The sequence below is a fragment of the Helobdella robusta genome (genome assembly GCF_000326865.2).
Source record: "Helobdella robusta unplaced genomic scaffold HELROscaffold_1, whole genome shotgun sequence".
NCBI lineage: Eukaryota > Metazoa > Annelida > Clitellata > Rhynchobdellida > Glossiphoniidae > Helobdella > Helobdella robusta.
Genome location: NW_008703570.1, coordinates 11,265,620 through 11,288,504, shown reverse-complemented (window position 1 = coordinate 11,288,504; position 22,885 = coordinate 11,265,620). Strand labels below are relative to the sequence as shown.

General features: G+C 29.7%; 4 protein-coding genes across 4 annotated transcripts; 2 read left to right on the top strand and 2 right to left on the bottom strand.

Annotated features, from left to right (window-relative positions):
• Nucleotides 1–662: 662 nt before the first annotated feature.
• On the bottom strand, nt 663–1,924 carry HELRODRAFT_126387 (hypothetical protein; the record flags this gene model as incomplete). The annotated part of the gene is made up of 5 exons (XM_009011440.1): nt 663–808; nt 899–1,001; nt 1,160–1,231; nt 1,391–1,466; nt 1,863–1,924. Coding segments are annotated over 5 exons (459 nt in total), but the record flags the coding sequence as incomplete, so codon positions are not given.
• Nucleotides 1,925–2,908: 984 nt separating this feature from the next.
• On the bottom strand, nt 2,909–6,314 carry HELRODRAFT_62433 (hypothetical protein; the record flags this gene model as incomplete). The annotated part of the gene is made up of 6 exons (XM_009011439.1): nt 2,909–3,005; nt 3,201–3,293; nt 3,417–3,609; nt 3,795–4,004; nt 4,132–4,378; nt 6,186–6,314. 6 exons carry the CDS (start codon nt 6,312–6,314, stop codon nt 2,909–2,911), a joined length of 969 nt encoding a protein of 322 aa, XP_009009687.1.
• A 3,269-nt stretch (nt 6,315–9,583) lies between these two features.
• HELRODRAFT_159561 (hypothetical protein) lies at nt 9,584–10,711 on the top strand (the record flags this gene model as incomplete). Its single annotated transcript, XM_009011438.1, has 3 exons — nt 9,584–9,611; nt 9,774–10,220; nt 10,596–10,711. The coding sequence occupies 3 exons, from the start codon at nt 9,584–9,586 to the stop codon at nt 10,709–10,711; spliced, it is 591 nt and encodes a 196-aa protein (XP_009009686.1).
• Nucleotides 10,712–18,329: 7,618 nt separating this feature from the next.
• On the top strand, nt 18,330–22,862 carry HELRODRAFT_159559 (hypothetical protein; the record flags this gene model as incomplete). Its single annotated transcript, XM_009011437.1, has 14 exons — nt 18,330–18,406; nt 18,603–18,669; nt 18,819–18,903; nt 18,999–19,108; nt 19,851–19,956; nt 20,228–20,317; nt 20,411–20,549; nt 20,686–20,758; nt 21,052–21,163; nt 21,312–21,396; nt 21,642–21,737; nt 21,891–22,006; nt 22,145–22,223; nt 22,805–22,862. The coding sequence occupies 14 exons, from the start codon at nt 18,330–18,332 to the stop codon at nt 22,860–22,862; spliced, it is 1,293 nt and encodes a 430-aa protein (XP_009009685.1).
• Nucleotides 22,863–22,885: the final 23 nt, after the last annotated feature.

The following is a 22,885-nucleotide window of genomic DNA, read 5'->3' as shown; positions in this document are numbered from 1 at the left end:
ACATGTACAAACATATCTATACACATTCCTTCATACAGTTCACTTTGATCTTACTAAAAACAAACTCAAAACTTCAAAGCTAGAATGCAACTCTTCTTTTTGAGGTATTATTATGATTTAACTAATTCAATCAATCAACCAATCCTCGTTTATAGTCTCCAACCGTTATGGGTCGGACTTTGGGTCGGACTTTTTTTTTTATTCCATGCATCAGTTCAAAAGTTACGATTTAACTAATTAAAATGATACAAATTAAATCACTTTGAAAACTTATCATTTTGTGACTATCGAAATAACCGCAAGTTAAACTCGACATACTCGCTTATTAAAACTCTGTAGAAATAAATATTACGTACTCATACGACGCAAATTAAACCCATTACAATCGTTATTTATTGGATAAAGTACATATCAATGCCATTGTTGATTGAAATATCCAGAGTTACGTCAAACAAATCAATATGAAATTGTGATAAACTTGAAATTACACCTCAACGACAATATGAGTTGATTGATGAACATACAAAACAGGCATATATAATTAATGGTATACACAAATAGGAAATATATATCTTTATATCCATGGTGATATATATATTTTGTTAAAACAAACTCTTAGCACAAGTTCTAAACTCAGTATTAAATATGCAATTTAATCATTTCCTCTTTCCCTTATTCTTTTTACCACCCCCAGTTGCACTGTTAGATTGACCAGCCTGAGTTGGCTGAGAGATCAAGGAGGATGGATTCTGTGTTCTCGTTTTTAATTTTGGGATCATTTGGCAGACATGCTCAAGTACACCATATTCTATCAAATAAAAATTATTTGCTGTTAGATATAAAATAGTTTTTAGGAATGTTTAAAAAATGAATCAATGGAAAAAAATAGATCCAGAACTGTTTGTAAACTGTGGGTTTAGAGGAACATTGTTTTCATTTTTCAATTGAACCCTGACTCTTCCTTTGGCATTTCTATCTCGTTCACGCGGGTGTACTTTATCCTGATGTGTACATGACGTGAAAAAATGTATATTAAACATTTAATGTAAATGAAATAATGATGTAGGATTAAATAATAAAAGTATAGGTGAATACATAAACCTTAGCAGTTGCTTAAAAAATTAAAAATGATTTATTTATGAAAAACAAACCATTTTACCTCCATCATTATGGGCAGACCCAAAGCAGATAGAACATCTCTGATCTCTGAAGCTGTTGGGTTGTCTACAGCCTAATAAATTTTTTTAAAAATAGAAATATACATAATATGTATTACATATAATATACAATAAGTTATCAAAAAGCTGTAAAAATTTATGAACTGTACTGTCTTTATGAGTCAAAATAAAAACTTAATAGTCTATATAATAATTGTAATTCAAATGCTAACCTTAGTTTTTGGTACTCTTCTCCCCTCTGCAACAGTCTTCTTGCCATTTAAATAAACTGGATATATGCACAACCATCTAAAAAAATATAAACAAAAGTCAAAAGTGAAATAAATCAAATTAATCTTAAATTTTATGGCTTAATTTATTAAATTAATATTAAATTATTTAAAATTTGAATTTTTTTCAAAAATATTGTTGTTAATTAGCTATTTATAATAGAGTAGAGTAGTTTTAACAATAAAAACAATTAACTTTTAACTAGCGCTATAACAAAAACTACTCATATCATATTTTTTAAAATTAGTAGAACAATATAGTTAATAAAATTTTAATTAATAAATTTTATAAATAAAAAAAAAAACATATGTTCAACTTTTGCTTAATTACTGAATCAAGATACGGGAGAAAAATTTTATGAAAAAAAACGCGTCAAAAATTCAAAACAGAAAATATAAACATAAAAAATGTCACCTTTCCCTATCGGCGTGATTATAATTAGGATTCCACGGTCGTAAAGCATTGGCCGACGTCGCCATTTTTAAAATGTTTACAATAGATATCAAAATATTGTCTGCATTAATATTTTACATTCCGATATTTTTGTTCTTGAAACGTATTTCATATATCTTATCCCTTAATCTTTATATATATAAATATATATATATATATATATATATATATATATATATATATATATATATATATATATATATGATTTTATTATTTATTCAACATTTATGTAGATAAACACACTGTAATCGAAATATATGGTTATATGTAGGCATATATATAAAATATAACTATATACACTATATATATAAATATATATATATATATATATATATATGTAGTAGGCATCGAACCTACCCCGCAATTACACTATAAAAATTTAGGACTTTGATGATGTTTTTAATCCATTTGAGTGTTCCTCAATAAATCAAAACCTATTACTAACAAGTTTAATTCACGAAGATTGTTCTTACAGGTGTTTTCAGTTAAGTATTGTATTTTTTATAAATAGACACGGGTTATATTTTAAAAGCTCCAATATTAGAATATTAGCTATGCTTACATGAACCACGCTATAATAGGAAACTATCGGCATTGGCAATACTTTAAAAAATGGGTATATCGGTGTTGGTTAGGGCTTCCATTTTCAATAATCCTGTACCGTGTTTTATTCTCATACCACAATTCGACTGAAAAACTCTTTATTTTAACCTAACGCTGATGATGTTTAATTGGAAAAGTTGATTCTGCTAAACGTACTAGTTTCAAAAACTTATAAACTTGCAACCAACCACATTACCATACCATTGGTGCAAAACAAGTTTTGAATAGGTATTTAAGGAATAACGAGTGTATGATTGAAAGAAATTATGTATGTATATTTGTTAAATAATATTTTTAAAATATTTCCAAAAACATTGCATTAATGTACATTAATATAAAACTGCATTGCCTAATTTCGTTGATTTTTCAAAACTAAATATATGACTTTAGGAGCGCCATCAGCGTCAATCTACCATCTTCGAGAAAAACCGTTTGAACTGCTCGAATGTGACAAACATGGCGATGTTCCACGTGCTCAGTCGCAAGAAGGAGGGCATGAATCTTTTTAGAGTGAGTAATTTTCATCAATTTTTATATATTATTCTTTTGAATCTTTCAAAATCATTTAAACTGTATAATAGATCAATAATCGTTTTTATTTTTGGAATAGAAATAATTGAAAATAAATTTAAAAGTGTCAAAATATAACATATTCATATATAACAATTCACATATAAACTATAGAGAGAAACAGACCCTTTATAATAAGCCAGTGGCCCCCCTTCCTTCCACATAACAGCCGCACAATGGAACGCTCCCCTGTATACACCTTTCGCTGAGTTCATGTACCTTGAATTATTTGTCTAAATCCTTTTATTCCGTTCAGGTATTTAAAAGAAAAAATTATTATATCAATTATTATATCAAATGAAAAATTCTTCAAATTAAATGGTTTAAATCAAATTTTGCCACCACCTCGTTTTGACCACATCCACTGGACTAGCGATGACCGTTGTGCAGAATCCAGCCCCAAAAGCTGAGACGAAATGGCAGGGCATGTTGTCCGACATCCAGTTCCTTTTCAAGATGGCTTCTTTTATTAGGTCGTATGAGACGAGTTCTGCTGCGTTCACTATGGCGTTCCTTGTTATATTCGGTAGTACTCCTAAATATTTGTTTATTTATGTATATAATTATATAAACTTTTTAATTATTTTTATTTTTTAAAATCGATATACCAACAAAAAAGTTATTGAAACGCAGATTAAAGATGTATTAAAATTTGATTTTACGCTAACAATTTAATTTTCTTAATTAATGTGCGACAATCTAGTTCCATTTCATACAAACCTTTCCACAATCCTTTGACTCCTTCCGTTCTTGCAATTGTTCTGTAGGCATCGATGCATCCAGAATATCGGATCGCCCCCAACCTCTGCGCCTGCATTCGTACTTTGACGACATCTGTCGGCTGTGCGAAGGCTACAGCAGTGGCCCCCGTTGTTACTCCGGCACAAATTCGAAGCTCCACATTCGTTGAGCTACCACTGTAACCCCAACCTAACAGTCGAATGGTTTCAGCATACAAAATTGGTTATAAAATAATGAAAGATAACATAGTCACGTTGTTTATGAAAATCCCACAACAACAGTTCAACCGCACTATTGACATTCAACAACAGTCAACCTTTAAATGTGTCAATGTAGAAATTTTTGACGGAGTCGTACAATCCGATCCTGACCGATGCAAAGCACAACTGCCTCTGAAGACCTGCCACCATTCCATTGTAAAGAGCTCTCACTCCTTCTTCCCGACTTATGATGAACATCGTTCGGAACACGCCCTGATACTTCAGGGTGGATGCTGGTGAGGCCGCCACACCTGCTGACGTCGATACCGGAACGGCCGCCAGGGCAGCTTTTTCTCCTTGAATCTGATTTTTAATGTGTGGTTTAATACTACTTTAAACAAGAGTTTTTTGTTATTTTGTGGTTCTTTTATTTTTTTTACGTTGTACGCATATACAGTTGGACGAACCAATTTACATACATACACTATGTCTGGTTTCTTGTTTAATTAATTATTTATTGGTTGAATTGCAAAGGCGTATTCCATTTTTGATCTGCTTGTCACTGTACGTTTACGCTGAATAAACTTTGATGTTTGTACTTGCTGAGTGTACTCCTACTTGTGTTTCAGTGTACTTTTAATCCGTTGAGTGAACGTGCTAGCAGCAAAAAAACACTCCAACGTTTAAGTGGAAGCCTTTGTATGATTTCACCTCAAATATCTTAAGAGCCTATCAGTCTGAAAGATAATTTTCAGATAATTGCATATAAATCAACAATAGTGTTTTTTGATTGTCAAAATTCATCCAGTCACATGATTTGAAATATTTCAAGTGTGCCTAAATAACATGATCGAATATACGTTCGTTTGTGAAAAAACTTGCACGCGCGAGCGCGCGTGTGAGTGAGTGTAAAAACTAAGAATGACTAAATGATGATATGCCAAGATTGTAAAACGAACATGTAGACAACAGTGATAAAAAATTGTTTTTATCAGTTACATAATCAATATTATCATCGTTATCGTCATCATTATCGTCGTCATCTTCGTCATTCTCGGCCATTATCATCATCATCATCATCTTCATCATCATCATCATCTTCATCATCATTATCATCATCAACAACAACTTTTGTAGCCACTTTTGTAACATTTTGTAACCATTGATATCATTAATAATAACGTTTAACTGCATTGAATTTGTTCTTTTTATTTCTACAAATTGAAAAAAATCTTGAAAAATTAAATAAAAAAACCAAAACTGAAAATTGGCAATAAATAATAATTAAGTCTGTGCGGTAAAACACAACCCTCGCTCAAAGTCCGATAGTTTAACTGTATGTACGTACAGTCCTATTCGCAACCAGCCTAACTTTCGTTTCAATCATCGTGTTTACAGTAAATAATAATAATATCAATAATAATAATAATAATGCTACCCAAATCATTGCTACAACTGCTGTTGTTGCTGCTGCCACTACTTCTGCTGCGGCCACTACTACTGTTGCTAATAATACTGCTGCTGCTACAACAACAACAACAACAACAACTACTACTACTACTACTACTACTACTACTACTTAACAATAGCAAAACTAAAAACCTGTTATAAAATAGTATTTAGAGCTATGACAGGAAACACAAAATAATTAATCGTCATCACCATCATCATCGTCATCGTCGTCATCACCATCATCATCACTATCGTCATCATCACCGTCATCACCATCATCAAAGACAACCAGTCAAATGATTATCAACAGGTCTGTCATTGTATTTTAATGAGATCCACCAAAAGTTTAAATAGAATCTGATGTTTATTTGATCAGCTGTTGCTAAGCGTGATGAATAGACAGATAGATCTATCATATGGTCGCATTTAAAAAAATGTTTAACAAGATGTCGAATAAACAGTTTAAAAATAATTTTCTCTTCCTACCTTCTTCCATTATGCATAAACTTTTTTAACGCTGTGATCTTGTGAAATATCGATATTTAGATCCACTTCCAACCTCAAATCTAAGCAAATAAAATCAAAAACTTTCGTAAAACCAACTTTAATGATAGTTCTTCAAGCAAGTTAATCCACCTCATTGTTATAATTTTAATCTTGAATTAATGCCAAAAATAATGAAACTACCTTAATTTGAAAAAATTGTTTTAGAGCAAACCTGCAGACGAACTTTTGCCGTGTCCAGGGGTATGGTGATCATCTCGGCGACACAGGCGGCCAGCCCGGCACTGACGAATTTAACGGGAACTGATGGGGTTTTACCCGATGGGGGCTTCGATGTGACCATGATGGTGGAAGAAAGTGCGAATGAGTGAAAATTTACGGGGGAAAATGTTGACAAAATTTGATAATTTAAAAAAATAAATTTGTTTTTATAAAAAAAATTGTTATGAAATCTATTTATTTCTGTAAGATATTTCTAAAACATGATTTTCAACTTTTTTGTTTATCAAATTAAATTAAATTAAAATAAAATTTAATATTTTAAACACAATTGCTTAATTAGTTTTAAATTGTTCAAAAAGTTGAACATTTTTCAACTTGTTGTTCAAAGCATCAAAACATAGGGCATAAAATATTCAATACTTCAGAATATAAACAACCAAAAACCATAACAATAAAAGAATAATAAAAAGCTTAACAAATAAAAACAAAGATGGCGTTCGTTATTTACTGCAATGTACGATGAACAGCAGATAATAAATTAACAAGCAATTTGAATAAAACTTTAAACTTTTTATCATATCATATCGTCATAACAGTAGCTTGATAACGCTAATTATATCATACTGTATCTTATATCATCTTTTCTGATTACATTGTTGAATCTTTTAATTTTTATTTGTTTATGTATGTATGTAAGCAATAATGTTAAAAATTTTTATTTTTCAAAAAATTTCAACTATTTCATATTATATATATAAGCATACATACATACACACATATATATATATATATATATATATTATATACGTATATATTAATCGTATGAATTGAATTGAAATTGTATATATATATATATATATATATATATATATACAAAACACACACACACATATATACATACATACATATATATATATATATATATACATACATATATACATAATTTATTGATATATATATATATATATATATATATATATATACAAAAATTATTGATGAAAATCACAGCATGTTTGGCGTTCCTTCCTGTTTAACTTCCAATTTAACTTTTCGATTTTTCTAACGTTCGATCGTAAGTCATTCTCAAGTTTCTTGAGTTCAAAACCAAAATTTTGGTTAGTGTTAGAACATGCTGTGATTTTCATCAATAATTGCATTTCTGGCAGTCTTAATCAAAATAATATATATATATATATATATATATATATATATATATATATATATATATATATATATATATATACTGTGCCTCTGCCCTATTATGTTGATTCCTTGTTTGTTTAAAGTGAATACTTAGACAAACAAACAAGGAATCAAGAAAGTAGAGTAGAGACACAGTACATACATATATTTGGGCATCTGAACACAAACATAACATACCAACAACGACAATGTTATAGGTTTTAAGTTACGGTTATATGTTCATTTAATGCGAGAACATTTGCACATTTGAAAATTTTTAGTGTGGAATATAATCAGTATTCAGGGAATTCAAATGAAGGATTGTAAAATATTAAATAATATTGCTAAAAAGATGACTAAAACTGCCACTTCAGCTATCGCTACCATTGCTAGCTTCGTGATTAATTTTCAGAGGTATCAAGAAGACACTATCACAATGCTTGTAAACACATATCAACTCACACGTCACACGTTATTGCTACATTTACAAATAATAGCGGGAAATTTTTTCGGCATTTGAACAGTATAGCATACTTAGTATATTGTCGTTAAGCATGTGTATAATAGTGTTTTGTATACATCACATGAGCTTATCATTGATACGAATGATTGAAATGTTGAGAATTTATGAGTGAAAATAGTATAAATAGAAGCCTAAAAAACGTTGAAGTCAGATCAGATGTCCCTCGGCACATGGTCGGGGGCGTCTGATCTCATTTTTTACGTCCATTATACAGATTCATTTAACGTGGATATATAGAGTTTTATAGAGTTTTTTTGTGTGGTTATATAAAGTTTTTTTGCGTGGTTATATAGAGTTTTATTGTGCGGTTATATAGAGTTTTATTGTGCGGTTATATAGAGTTGGTTCACACACACACAAACACAAACATACATATGTAACATACATACATAAATACATACATACGTAAATACATACATACGTAAATACATAAATACATACATACGTAAATACATACAATACATTCGTTGTCTTATTTGCTTGGTGTTTTATCATCTTTACCTTACATTTTCCTTCGTAATCGCACAAATAGGTAGGTTTAATTCGTGAGTTGAGGTAGTGGAACATATGTAGGTAAATTAATTTAGTGAACATAGGTAAGTTAGGGACTCCGTTTTTTCTTTCTTACGTTCTAATTTATTTGTATTGTAATGTTTTGTTTTGTCTATTTTTGTTCAACACAATAACAACAACAATCAAACACGACAATCAACACAATATTATTTTGTTAAATTTTAGATAAATTTTGTTATCTAATTTTAGTCAATTTGTTTATTATTTCACACGTTACATTAAGGTTTGTTAGGTAATTTTAATTGTAGGTAGGATAGATAGAAAACATACAACATTAATGTAGTTGAATAGGTAGGCAGCGTAAGTTTTTGTCCCTTTCTTTTATACTTTCTTGCACTCGCAACACACACGTGCGTGAAAACATATCAAAAATTAATGTATATGAACGCTTAGTTCGTTGGAAAAAACGCATTAACACTACATTTTAGCTATGATTTACAAATAAAATGTAGTAACACGAGAAATGAATATTTGTATTAATTCAAAGACGTACACACACACACACACACACACACACACACACACACACACACACACACACACACACACACACACGTACACAAATAACATCCATTTTGAAAATTATACAAATATTCAAATATAAAGAAAGCTGCAACAATACACGAATAACAATAATACACTAACACAATGAAATGCTATTTATTCACCAAAAATTGGTTTGGGGTCTATCATTATGTCCTATTAATAAGCTTTAAAATTTGTTATAAAACTTGGCATATTCTTGAATTCCAGAAGTTGTTTTTTGTCTTTAAACTGACGAATGCAAAAAATTGATTTAAAAGTTATTTTTATAAATTGAAATAGTTAATTGCATTGTAAAAATTTGCCTTTAAAAACTTAATTCATTACTTTTTATACTTTGAAAATTAAAACCTTTTGAGAATTTTGTAATGAATTTTTAATGCTAATTGTAAATTATCACTATCTTCAACACGACAAAAAATCAACAACAACATAGACATCCTCAACCAAAAAAGTTTTCAACAACACTAAACAATAATACAAACAAAAACATAACTAAGCCGACACTAAAACACATCAGCAGCACCTAAAATTGACTTAAAGGGCTGTACTTTTTAAGTTCAGTAAAGATGAAAATTCTACCTAGATTAGTTGCATGTAAGTTAAATGTTGGAATTTTTTGTTATAGTAAATTATTACAATTTTCATTACCATTATCCTTGTCGTCATCTGATCATCAGTATCATTGTCAGCGTCATCATCGTCGTCGTCATCATCATCGCTACCGTCAACGTAGTAAATTTACTTACCACTTCACAGATGTTAACGTTACAACAAAAACGTTACGTTACAACGAAAACATCAACAACAACAACAACAACAACATTGATAACAACAACAACAACGATAACAACCACAACAACGATAACAACAACGATAACAACAACGATAACAACAACGATAACAACAACAGCAACAACAACAACTATAACTACAACAACAAAGACATCAACAACAAAATTGACGCCGACGATAACACACAAAAGTTTTCCAACAATTTCGAAATTAATAAATACAGTTTTGACTACCAACCCATCAATGAAAATGATGACAACAACAACAATGGTAATGTTGGAAACAATGGTAATGGAGGTAATGCAGTCAATATTAACGTCGAAGTTGGAAATCCAAATATCGCGCCAAATTCAATACTCAATCGATTTAACAACGCTGGTATCGACAACCAGACGAGAAGAAATTGGCGCAGTAAGTGTTGTCACGTGATTTCAATATTTTGTCTCTATGTGGTCTGCGGATTCTTTGGCATTGTTTTTTGATCAGTTTTGTAGTAGCAAAAATACAAGGTTTGTGGTGGTGAAATATTTTTGAAATTATTTTGCTTTTTAAAATCTAAAAACTTTTCTTCACTCTTTCCATAAATTTTCCATCAAAACTAGCGTAAATTGTTTGCCTGAAAAGCGCTTAAAGCTAGTGAATGCGATTAGCACAGAAGTACAAATACTGTTTATAGAATGATACTTTTTTTTGTAAGTTGAAGTAAAATTTTGAGGTTATACACGAAGGCGCATTATTTGAAAACTTTTACGGTGATTTTAAATTCTTCTATAACTAATTTTATAGCCAATTCATCACTTATATTTGGTCCCAATAAGAAAGCATCTAGTCCACACTACACCTGCGACAAATTTCAAGATTCTACAATTTGCTCTATTTTGACATCTCTGGCTGGTTTTTAATAATTTTTTAAAACTTTGTATTGTTATCTTTTTTTGTCTTTTTCACTTCTTCCACTTTTCTTCTCATTTTAACCTTTCCTATTCATTTAAAATTGTAATAAATTTATAAACTTAGGTTTTCTATGTTCTTCTAAATATATCTTTTTATGTTTATTTCATTTTTTTCTTATTTTAACTTATTCCACTTAAGCATGTGATCATTTTCCTCGCGTACTTCCATTCACAAATTTAATCTTTCTTGGCTGTTTTCTGAATATTTTATAAATATATCAAAAACAAATTTCTTCCAACGCTTGTTATGATTGACATTTTGTGCCAAGTCAGTTTGTGCTCCCTCTGGTGCTCATTTCTTTATTACTATTCTTTAAAAAATCAGAATCTGACAAAGGCAGAAACCGTTACAGCATGCAATAAAAAATGATAACGAAAAATAAATAACGGAGAAAAATGTTTAAACACGAAAAGTGTGGAAGATAAAACAAAGTAATGATTAAAAAGAAAAATGAATAAAATTATTATTTAATTAATAGATTAATTCATTGCTGAATTCTTCTTCAATCTCTGCTGCTTGCAATCTCAAATGTTTGCAAATTTTGAGACTTAGTTTTAAACTTACATTCTCGAGAACTCGTTTTAAGTGTTGAAAAATGGTACTGCAATTGTTTTGTAGCTGATTAATTTAACTATAGAAAATATATTTATAATATGAAGAAACTTAAATTGATTTCGCTAGGTCTTAGAACAGGGGGGAGGGTAGACAAGAAGAAGTATGTCATGTGTGGATGTATTTTTATATGCTTGACAATATTTATGGCAGTGCTTATATCATGGATTACATACTCAATAGTGACAGATATCAAAAACAATAACAACATGACTGATTTTTATGGTTAATTCGAATATTCTCATCACCACCACCATCTCCTCATCCTAATCATCGTCGTTATTTTCATCATCGTCGTCGTCGTCCTCCTCCTCCTCCTCCTCATCATCATTGTCATCATCGTCACTGTTGATTGTTTCATTGGGTTTTTAATTACAAAACACTCCATCTGACAATTAATTCTTTTGATGATAATGCTACTAATGTTAAACTTTCCATGTAGAAGGCATGATAAAAACCATGCAACAATATATATGATCATGACAATTTTGAAAAACGTTAAACAAAGCATGAAAAATGATGCAAGCGCACAATGTCTTTGCCCGAGCGGGTACAAAATGATGAAGAAGCGTTTTAAACGATTGGTAGATATGCAAAAACTCTACCTACATGTGTGCGTGTGTGTTTGTGTGTGCGTTTTGAGTGTGTTTGTGTGTGTGCGTGCGTTTTGAGTGTGGGGTGTATGTGTGTGAGTTTAGAGTGTGTGAGTTTAGAGTGTGTATGTTGTGTGTGTGTGAGGGCTTCAGTTTGGTGCATTATATTTTAAAAACTTAAAAAACACTTTTTATATATTTCTGAAAAATATGTAGTATATAAAATATTAAAAAAAATACGTATTTATTTTAAATTTTTTAAAAAGATAATTAGAGATCTATACACCCATAGAAACGTATATAGAAACAAAAACAGACATTTATTTGTTGATATTTTCAAAGATAATTACATATACATATACTCATAAAGACATATGTATATAAAAGCAATGATAAAGAGGACGGTTGATATATTGATCATTGTTGCATTTGTCAAATACTGAATGACTTCTTCAAACATTTTAGTTTAAACGATAAGAGATATGTATACAATAAAATAGCATTTCTGTTGAATAAGGTAAAATATCGTTAACTAATGGTAGTTTTGCACGAATGGATAAATTCAAAAAAGCTTTCAACTGTTCATTAATCATTTCGTTTTTGTGTTCCTAATTGGATGATGATGAGGATGAAAATGAGAAGAAGGATGATAATAATAATAATGACGCTAAAACCGTTAAACAAAGCATGACAGATGATGCCAACGCACAATGTCTAATCTTAATGGTCATCATCCTAGTCTTAATGGTCACCATCCTAATCTTAATGGTCACCATCCTAGTCTTAATGGTCACCATCCCAATCTTAATGGTCATCATCCCAATTTTAATGGTCATCATCCAAATCTTAATGGTCACCATCTTAATCTTAATAATTAGCATCCTAATCTTAATGGTCACCATCCCAATCTTAATGGTCAACATCCTAATCTTAATGGTCACCATCCTAATCTTAATGGTCACCATCCTAATCTTAATGGTCACCATCCTAATCTTAATGGTCACCATCCTAATCATAATGGTCATCATCATTCATCATCAATCGTACATGCACACACAAAATAAAAAAACTGGTAATATTTATCCAAAATAAACTTCAAAAAATTATAAAATTACCTGATAAAAAAATATAAGAAATAATTTTAAAAGTTTATTTCTACACCTAAGATATTAAAAATATGTACGTATAATATATGAAAAACAGTTATTCATTATAAATCTAAATGATAAAGTTTATTAAAACATTCATTTATTTTAGTAGTAAATAAACTAATTGGTATTCTGTATAAATAATGGCTAATTTTATGAAATAGTTTTCATTGCTAGTGTAGATTAAAAATGGAAAGTATGAGAAAATATGAAATGATATAAACGCATGCTACTTACAGACCGTACACCTCCAACTCGCAAACAGTTAGGTAATGCTCTGTATCATCAGCAGACTGCACAATAACGTACCTGTGTGCATACGGATAACTGTTGCACAATGTTATGTACCAGGTTGAAATATCCGAAGCTCTGGGATACTGTCCACAGAGGTCGTAGTCCCATCTCTTCACGACTGATCTCAAACTCCTGTTCAGTCCCACTATGTATCTGGATAGTCTGGAGCCTATAATTTATTATTAAATAACTTCAATTTGCTAACAAGCTAAAACGTTAAGTGTTTGTAACCCACATGAACCGTTTTCAAGAGCTGTCTTTATGAGGCTAAAAATTTATTTTATTTTATTTTTGACTGTTATGATTGTTTTAAAAATAATATTTCCGAAAAATTTTGACTCAAACATGAAATACTTAAATCTGTTTGCATGCATGCAGATGGTGTCAGGCTCATGTCATTTCTCTTTGATTAGTTTCTCAACAAAACTTGATATAAATGTTTTGCCAATACTAGTATATATATATATATATTGGTATATAATCTTACTATTATTTGTGTTGTAAAGAGACAGAAAAAAATAAAAATTGTTCGAATTCTGAACTTGCAAGCAATCCAACCTTCAACATCTCGACTGACCAGCATGACGTAATAAACGGCATACAAGGTCACGAGATCGACAGCCATCCAGTTTGGAGGACCCGTATCAGAATGGAAGCACCCAACGATTAGATACTGACTGCTCCGATTGCCATCCACTGCAGTTGTTGCATAGGACCAACTGGTGTTTTGATAGACTGGAGGAGAAGAGGCAGGTTTGCGGAGGGCGATGTTGGCTATTGGAACTGATTATAATGTTGTTATTGCATTGATCTTGATAAAATTTTCAAATGTTTATTTCAATTTTTGGGATGGGAAACATAATATTTTACATATCTAGAACTATAAAAGCGTAAAAATTGAAACATGTGCATTCAAACGAAACAGGAATTTACAAAAATCATTTTTTAATAAACGCAAAAACTAACTTTCAAGAAAATTATCGCTGTTCTGTTTAAATTTTAATTTAAATTTGTATTAAAAAGTTTTAAGCAACCATCATAAAAAGTGAAAATTTAATAGAAAAAAGTTAAAAACTGACTTGGAAATAATACGAGCAATTCTTAATGGCTTGCCTCTCAACAGTGAAGTGTCTTGACTGGTACGGAAAGATCTGACAACTATTTTTTCCGACGATAAAATTGAAAGATAAACATGGAGATAGGTAAGTGGCGCACATAAGAGCGCATTCTAGCAAACTCTTCCCGGGAACTGCTGTTACACTGGTTACATAATCTTGGGAGCAAACGTAGAACTCTTTGTTCCACTGTCCGGGCTGCCAGATTGAGAGATCGATTCGTGCAACTTGCTGTAAGAAAATCACCAGGATGAGGAATCTCGTCCTCAACGCTGCTCTTTTGCTTGCTGCCATGTTATAACTTAGAAGTTTTTTTTTTACAATTTTTGGTGAAATCTAATTTTTTTATCAATTTTTTAACTAACTAACCAACCAACAAAATTATATTTAAATATTTTTTTAAATTACACTAATAAATAGCATGTTGCACAGAGCACATGAATGAAAAGTGGATGTCAACATATGAACAGTTACATAAAGAAAAAAACCCAATGCAAACTCAATTACTAAGTCGAAATTTGCCATGCCCGCTTACCAGAGCTATTGTTCTTTACATGAAGACTGATGGAGCAAATATAAAACAACGCATGCATTATAAATTTCTTGTCATGAACAAACATGTTTCTCATGATGTGTGTTATGCGTGATAAAATGCTTTGAATATAACTAGTAGAATATAGTTTAGCAAATGATATGTTTATATAAATATTAACAAAAATTATATATACTGGGCTTTTCAAGGATTGTGTTTTATTGACAGATCAAATTATCAAAGTTAAATTGAAACAATTATTTTATTTCTAAATATGCCCATAACATTTATAAAACTACCATGTTTTTTTTACAACAAAATATAAAAAAGTCAGTAATTAGAAATTATTTTTATAATTAATAAATATAAAAACAAAACTGATTCCACCATTAAACTTAATGATGGCACAAATTTCAATGCGGACATTTTGTTACTCGAAGTTGTTCATATGAAATGAAACGTATATGTTGTAGTCTCTCTAACTTACTGCATTTCGGTATAAGGTGTCAATACATTGTTAAAATATTATTTAATAACGGGTAACATTAAATATTTTAATTGTTTTAATTTGAAACTTCCACAACATATTTGTTAATATCAACAGAACAAAAACATAAAAACTTTCAGTCAAACAGAGTTTTTTTTATTATGTTATATTATGTTACAAAAATAAAAACAAATAGGAGCTGCAATGTATTTAGCATCAAAAAATAAAAACAGATGACATTCTGTTGATCTAAAATAGTTTAACTGAAAGCTAAAGCTAACCGTCGAATTATTTATTTGACACTGCTTTTCAATTAATTACCGACCATACACCTCCAGTTCACAGAGAGTTAGATACTGATCAGTATCATTACCGGACCGGACAATAACGTACCTGTGTGCGTAGGAATAACTGTTGCAAAGTGTTACAAACCAGGAAGAACCTTCTGTTTCTCTAGAATACTACGACAGCCAGCAGACCAATAAACGCTGTAAGAGTTTTTTTCTCAATAGTCGCATATTCTTAAATTTTTAGAGTTAATAAATTCAAACACCAAAATTTCAAACAAATTTCAAATTAAAATTTGAGTAATTTTAAGCAAATATTATTATATTAACCAAACGTGTGCAGTGAACATGCAATAACTATCAAAAATTAAATTTATCATTCGCAAATTTCAGAGGCAAGAGAACAAAATAGAAATCCTGTTGAACAATGGAAAATTCCACGAGATCCGCTCAATATAAACGAACTATATTCCATTTCGGAAAATGTAAAGCTTGTTAGTAACGCAAACTACAAAATTACTCGACCATTCGTATTGTAATAATCGTTAGCGCCTCTGAGGTCTTTTAAAATGTTTATATGTTGGTATACTGGCAAAACAAAAATAATTTGCCGTATTGCAATACAGTGACATTTTCTCATCAAATTTTTGTTGTTTCGTTAGTTTGTCGTCATTTTCACATCCACCGGAAAACGTTTCAACGAAGTTTGTGGATGAAAATGAATAGTTATTTTTGTGTGGTTTTTTTCTCTTTCTTATAAATCAGTAACGCTATTTTCAGTGTCTCGGCGAAGCGAATCTTCTTCTTTTATGAAAATGTCCATGGTGCGCTTGACTGCACCAACTTAATACCATTGCAAGTCCGTACTACCTAGGTAGATATTTTACGCTCTGAAACTTCCAAATGCGTGCGAATCATTAGCAGGAACTCAACACAGTGTAAAGTGTTTAACTTTTGATTTGAAACAACACAAGCTAGAATAAAATTTTGAAAGTTGTTAAAAGAGGTTTATGCATTATTCTAAGATGCAAATGCGGTTAAATAGGCATCAAAAGGAAGATAGGCTAACCATTTTTATTGTATGGTATGAACTAATGTTCAACCACGTCAAACAGTAAAGTCCCATGTGAAACATTTTTTATGAGACGTTTTAAGAAAGACGATTGAAAAACATGACAGTTTTCCTACTAAAGTAATTTTTTTGTATAGATTACATTCATTCATCAGGTTTACACAAAAATAAACTATAAATTCAAGAAATAATGACAACAACAATAATAAAAAGATATTCAAGCATATATGTAGACTATATATCTATATATATATATATATATATATATATATATATATATATATATCAAATCACTTTTATTTTCAATCAAACAAAACAAAAAGCATGAATGATTCGGAGACCAAAAAAAGAAAATTAATTCTTGTGGGCTCGGCCACCGTGCAGCTCAAAATAGCTTCTCAATGATAACGCAACGAGAATAAATTAGAATAAAAATAAAATAAATTGTCAATAGGAGAAAATGTATCAATGTTAATAAAATATACACACACTTTATATATATATATATATATATATATATATATGTCATATTTTATATTATATTATTCAAATAACGACTTTAAAATCATTTCAATTACATTCACTTTTAGCTTCAGTCATTCCAAACATTGCGCAATCATTTAAAAGCCATCCACAGCTAATCTGGTACCAGCATTTTGACCGTCATCTTGTAACTATTTTCGGTTATGTTTGTAGTGCCGTTCGTGTTTCATTCAAATAAAGTTAAAAAGTTATATATATAAGAACCATTCATGAATATTTAAATTTATTATTTTTAAATATTATAAAAAAATAATTATAATTTATTAAATTGTATTTATAATTTATATTTATTATCAGGTGTTTCATTTCATGTGACAGATTTATCTGAGTTTATTATTTAGTTAGTTAATATCATGCAGCTATCTATTTTGTTGTGAAAACAAAACCTTATTCATTTCATAAGATTATCATCATGATTATGTTATGTTTTATTTAAAGTGTATATTATAGTTATATAGTATATACGATTTTTTATGATATTATTATATAAATATAGTAATATTTATTAATATTAAGTCATAGATTATGTTTGCAATCATTCTAAATAATTTAGATAAAACTGTTTGAATATTCATAAGTTATTTTGAGTCTCTGATTGTATTTTCTATGTTATATATATTTTTATTTGTATCATCTTATAGATCTATCTAAGCAAGCAAACAATGCAAACAATACCATCACTGCATTTTATTGGTTGTTACAGATATTTATTTTTATTTTATTTATTCAAGAACTTTACAATTGTTTATATATATATATATGTAATGCTATGTTTTATTTACTTGATGTTTTTAAACTATAGTTAGCTAGTGATAGGCATATTTAACATTTAATTTTTTTTATAGTAATATTAGATAATAAATAAATAAATAAATAATTAAAAATGTCAAATATTGATGAGTTAGAGAGTTATTTGGATGAGAATGGTTTTGTTGCAAAAGAAGATGATTTTAGGATCAGGTGAATTTTTTGTAATTTTATTAAAGAAAAAATTTTGCTTTTACAACATAACAAATGATAAATTAATTATCATCCATTTACACAGTGAAAGTTAATTTTTTTCTTATTCTTTATTGTTATTCACATTTATTTTCATTGCAAGTCATATGTTTTTACTTCATTGAAATTAATTTTTAATGAGTTATTCTATTTTAAGAAAATTAGCCATAGAAACTGTTCAATCACTACTCAATGGTTGGGTTGAGGAATTCTTTAAAGAAAAAGTAAATAATGTCTTTTGATTTTTTTTTAAATAAATAATTATAATGACAATATTTTCTATTTAATTTTTGTAACAATTATTTTTTCACACTATTTCATTTTTTCTGATTTTTTAAAAATATTTTCACAAATAAAATCAAACACTTTTTAGGATTTGAATCTTGATAGCAAGTCTTCAGTTTGTTATGCAAAGTTATTTGCAAGTGGATCATATGCCATGGGATGCTTTTCTAAAAGTCTTTTTTTTAATTTGTTTTTTTTTGTGTGTTAACTTAACGATATTTTATTAAATTATTATTATTTTTTATTAATAATTTTACATTTTCGATAGATTCAGATGTAGATTTAGTCTGCCTGCTATCAAAGCACTTCACACGTGATTCTTTTTTTAAGGATTTCAAAATTTACCTTCAGAGAGAACCAGCTGTTAAGTGTGTTTATGTAAGTTTCGATGGAATACGTCATGGATTTTATTCTGAATTGTCTTGTATAAATCAAATTTTTTTTGGTTTATTGTTAATTTATGGAAGCCTTAGTTATTATAGTGAATGATTTATAAAATTTTTAATTCAAATAGTAGATGGTGGAATGGTTAAGGCGCTTGGTTCTGGTTCCGTTGTTGTAGCGCTGGGTTAAAATGCTAATAGATCCCCGCATATCACATACAATGTGCGTGATATGATGCGTGGATTCAAGCGCTGCCCACAGCACGTGTATGTGTGTGTGTGTGGTGTATGTGTGGTGTGTGTGTGCTGATTTCTTTGAGAAATGATTAAGAGAGATTAAATTATAATACGAATATGTATTTTTAAGGCCGTTGAACAATCAATATGTCCGCTGATAAAGATGAATGTGAACGACGTTGATGTACGTATTTTTATAGTTTACGTAACGTATTATTTCACTTATTTCCATTTGTGGCTATATACATTCCGCGAGCAAATAATATGGCAAATAATAGTTTGGTAGGAAACCTGCTTGAAAACGGCAATGTAAATCTAAAAACTCATCTGTTGGTGTCTGCAAAATTTTGACTATTTTAAGATGATTAAAATTTGATTTAAGGCGATTTATTTGACTTGAAAATTTATTTCATTTATAATCGCTTCTTTTTGAACTTTTTATTTTATGTTGTTTTATCTTCATCTGCTTAAATTTCAACGAATTTGATTTATTTCACAAGGTTGACATATCTCTGGCCATTGTGAACAGGGAAATCCTTCCTGAAGATTATTTAGACGCAAAGTTGATGAACTCAATGGATGAAATTAGTATCAAATCTTACATCGGTATGTTTAGTTTATTTATATTTTTCATGGCTCAGTAGTTAAGAGTGCCGTGTCCTATGTTGCAGTGTCCTAACTCGAGCGCAAGTAGATCCCAGATTATTTTCAAACGCTGAAATTACTTTTTTGCATGTAGTGATTTTCTGTTAGATGTATGGTTTGATGTCTATAATTACTTAACTAGGTTAGCTGATGCGCCTATTTTTTAATGCTTTCATGAAAATATTATATGCCATGTTAGTTTAATGATTGATTTAATGTTCTCGCCAAACAGGTTTAAAAAGCGTCGACACGTTTCTGAAGTTAATTCCAAATAAGAAAAAATTTGTCACATTTCTGAACTGTATTAAACTATGGACCAAAAGTAAAGTTGAATTGATACATAATAGTTATTTTATTATTTAATTTAAAATTTTTATAAAAAATGAAATAAATATAGAAATTTTTCCAAATTAAGGAAAAGGTCTGTACTCAAATACTCTTGGTTACTTGAGTGGGACATCTTGCAGCATACTGTGCGCCTACATTTGCACGAATTTTGAAAATCTCGACGTGTTTCAAAGCATTAAAATGTTTTATAAGGTTTTCAGCGAATGGTAATGCATCATCAATTCATGCTTATCAGTTATTAAATTGAATTGAATTCAATTGAATTAGCAATAACTGGTTTTTGACCATAAATGGAGAAGCATTAAATAGATGTTATAATATTCATTTTGACAAACCAACCAGGCCTTGGCCAGAGCCTGTAACCTTGACCTACGTACAAGAAGGTTCATCTAATCACCAATCATGGAATCGCCACGTATGCCATACTTTGTACTACTTTGTTGTATTTAAATTTTACATGTGGATAGAATGTAGTATAAATATATATATATATATATATATATATATATATATATATATATATATATATATATATATATATATATATATACCACCGATGTTATAAAAAAAACTGAAACATGGTTGGGTTACAGTTGTCTTATTCGGGTCTAAAAGCGACCGTATTTTAAATATCGATAAGTTTAATAAGACTATTTCATAGTTTTTTTAAATCTAATATTAATTTTTAAATTGACGAAACTTGGTCAGATTGGCGGAGACCAAGTAATGCCCGTCATAACGCCAGACTTTCCACACAAGAACTGCACATATAATGTCACGCTAGCAACTAAAAAAGTTATTGTCAAGCATCTCAAAGATGGTTAAAATGTTTTTCACTTTTTCGTTTTTTTTTTATTTTTTTCAATTTTCTCTTTAGTATAGAAGTATAATTCAAAGGTATATATTATTTTTAATCGCGGCTAATATATTAACATGGTGATGGTTAACATTGCATTGCTTGCGTTTAGCTCTTGAAGTTGTAAAAAAAATTGAAAGAAGAGATTCTAATTGGGATACATTCTTCAAAATGTCCACATTCTCTGAAGATTTCAAGTAAATATGATTCAACTCGATCTGTCAAGAGATGTTGTTTGGGTTGGTTGAATCGGATTAATTTTTTAATAATCTATTTTCAGATTTTTCCTTGCTATAATCGTAACTTCCGATTGCCAACAAGATCAAACATTTTGGTGAGTCAGAGTAATATTTTTTAGTTTCATAAGGCAGTAATAATATTTTTATGATTATAACCTCAACTAATTATGGACGTAAATTAAAATGATTCGTTATGTTGGCAGGCAAGGATTGATCGAGTCAAAAATTCGATATTTTGTCATCGATTTAAGCAAGAACTCCATGATAAAAGAGCTGCAAGTGCATCCAACTTCATTCACGTAAGTTCAGTTTCACTTTTTTACTCATTATGAAAAGAAAAACATTATGAAAATGTTGAATGTTGTAGTAGTGATTGTTAAAATGATAATAAACGCGATGATGACGATAATAATGATATTGATGACAACTTTGTACCTAATTATCGACCATAGTTACAGAAACAAGTTTGGCGAATGCCTGACGAAATGGTTAGTTGGGCTGCAGATTGACACTTCAACAAAATCTGTACTCGACATACAAGCCGTTATTAAACATTTCAGATATTTTGGTCGGTTCACTTACATTTAATTGGGCTAATTGCATTAATTAATTAATTTGTTAATTAATGAATGAATTAATTAGTTAGTTAATTGATAGCCATTGATAAATACTCGACACTAACATCTGGTTTTGTGATTTTCCACAGTAATGAATAAGGCCAAACAGAATGAATGGTTTAAAGAGAGCATGATGATTTTTGTTGATAGCTTAAACGGCAAAGAAATGTTAGTTTCGTGTGACGATGGTGATGTCATTGTTATTTTTTGACTGTCATTAGTTGTTACTAAGGACGAGGTGGTATCTATGTCCCATTTAACACCTTTGTTCATTTGACACTTGTTCATTTAAACGAACGTCTTCGTAAGATACAAAATGAGATTTAGATCTTAAGTATCAGATATCAGATTATGTTTGTAAAAGGTGAAAGATTTATTCGTGGAATGAAGAGAAACCAGAGTTATATCAGATTAGATTTAGCATTTCTTGGATGTACGTAACTGGTATTATGGCTAATGATGACAGTTTGAATAACGATGAATACACAAGCGTAGATTTTTAAACTTCTATTGCTGTGTTACTGTTGTACTGTTGAAATTAAAAAATGATGGTGACTACGGAAACATGAAAAAAAGTGATGCTGATAAAAAATAAGAGCTGAAAAAAATAATGATAAAAATTAAACGACGACGATGATGATGGCGGTGATGAGAACGTTCTAAATAATAAATAATAATAAATAAATATAATAATAATAGTAACGATAAGAAATTATAGTAAATGCAGACTTTCTTTTATTTTCAAACAGAAATCCTGTGGATTATATTCCAAACAAATTGAAAGATTTTGAACCCACTGGCAAATAAAGATCATTGACGTGGATGGGAGA